This window comes from Otolemur garnettii, unplaced genomic scaffold (genome assembly GCF_000181295.1).
Source record: "Otolemur garnettii isolate 467f Iridium unplaced genomic scaffold, OtoGar3 scaffold00108, whole genome shotgun sequence".
Lineage (NCBI taxonomy): Eukaryota > Metazoa > Chordata > Mammalia > Primates > Galagidae > Otolemur > Otolemur garnettii.
Window position 1 is genome coordinate 5,380,687 of NW_003852503.1, and position 492 is coordinate 5,381,178.

At 44.1% G+C, this 492-nt stretch overlaps 1 protein-coding gene across 1 annotated transcript in view; it reads right to left on the reverse strand.

Moving 5' to 3' along the window:
* CBL (Cbl proto-oncogene) overlaps nucleotides 1–492 on the reverse strand; it is a 90,425-nt gene that overhangs the window by 5,997 nt on the left and 83,936 nt on the right. Inside the window, exon 12 of the mRNA XM_023517301.1 lies at nucleotides 80–196. Within this exon, the coding sequence (XP_023373069.1) occupies nucleotides 80–196 (117 nt within the window). The remainder of the gene's footprint in view (nucleotides 1–79; nucleotides 197–492) is intronic.

The window sequence follows — 492 nt, forward strand, 5'->3', positions numbered from 1 at the left end:
GCAAGCCAAGCCAAGGAGGGATGTCAACTGAACTATCCACCTAAGGTATTTGGCCCCAAAACAGGAGTTGTGAACTTACCGTGAACTCTGGCTTGTGTCCGAAGGTCGTAGAGGCCTAGAGGAGGGAGTCATATACTCCGTGTCCTCCTCACTCTCACACTGCTCCCCAGGTGGTAGTTTTGGCACAGGAAGAGGTCTGGAAGAGGACAAATGGAAAACAGAGAAAGAATTAACAAGGTATAAAACTTTCAAGTATAAGTAACTATTTCAAAACAGACACAACTCAAATCTGATGGAGCAAAATATACATCTAGGGAGCTACTATTTCTACCAACTAGATTCCTAGATAGGTGATTGGTACAAAGCACACTAACCAAAATTTTCACTTCCAGATGACCAAGGGAGTGGCTCTTATGCTTGAGATGTGTCACACTGGGACAGACGTCTGATACTAGTTAGTTCCATCCCCACATGTGTTTCATTAGAGTCCCA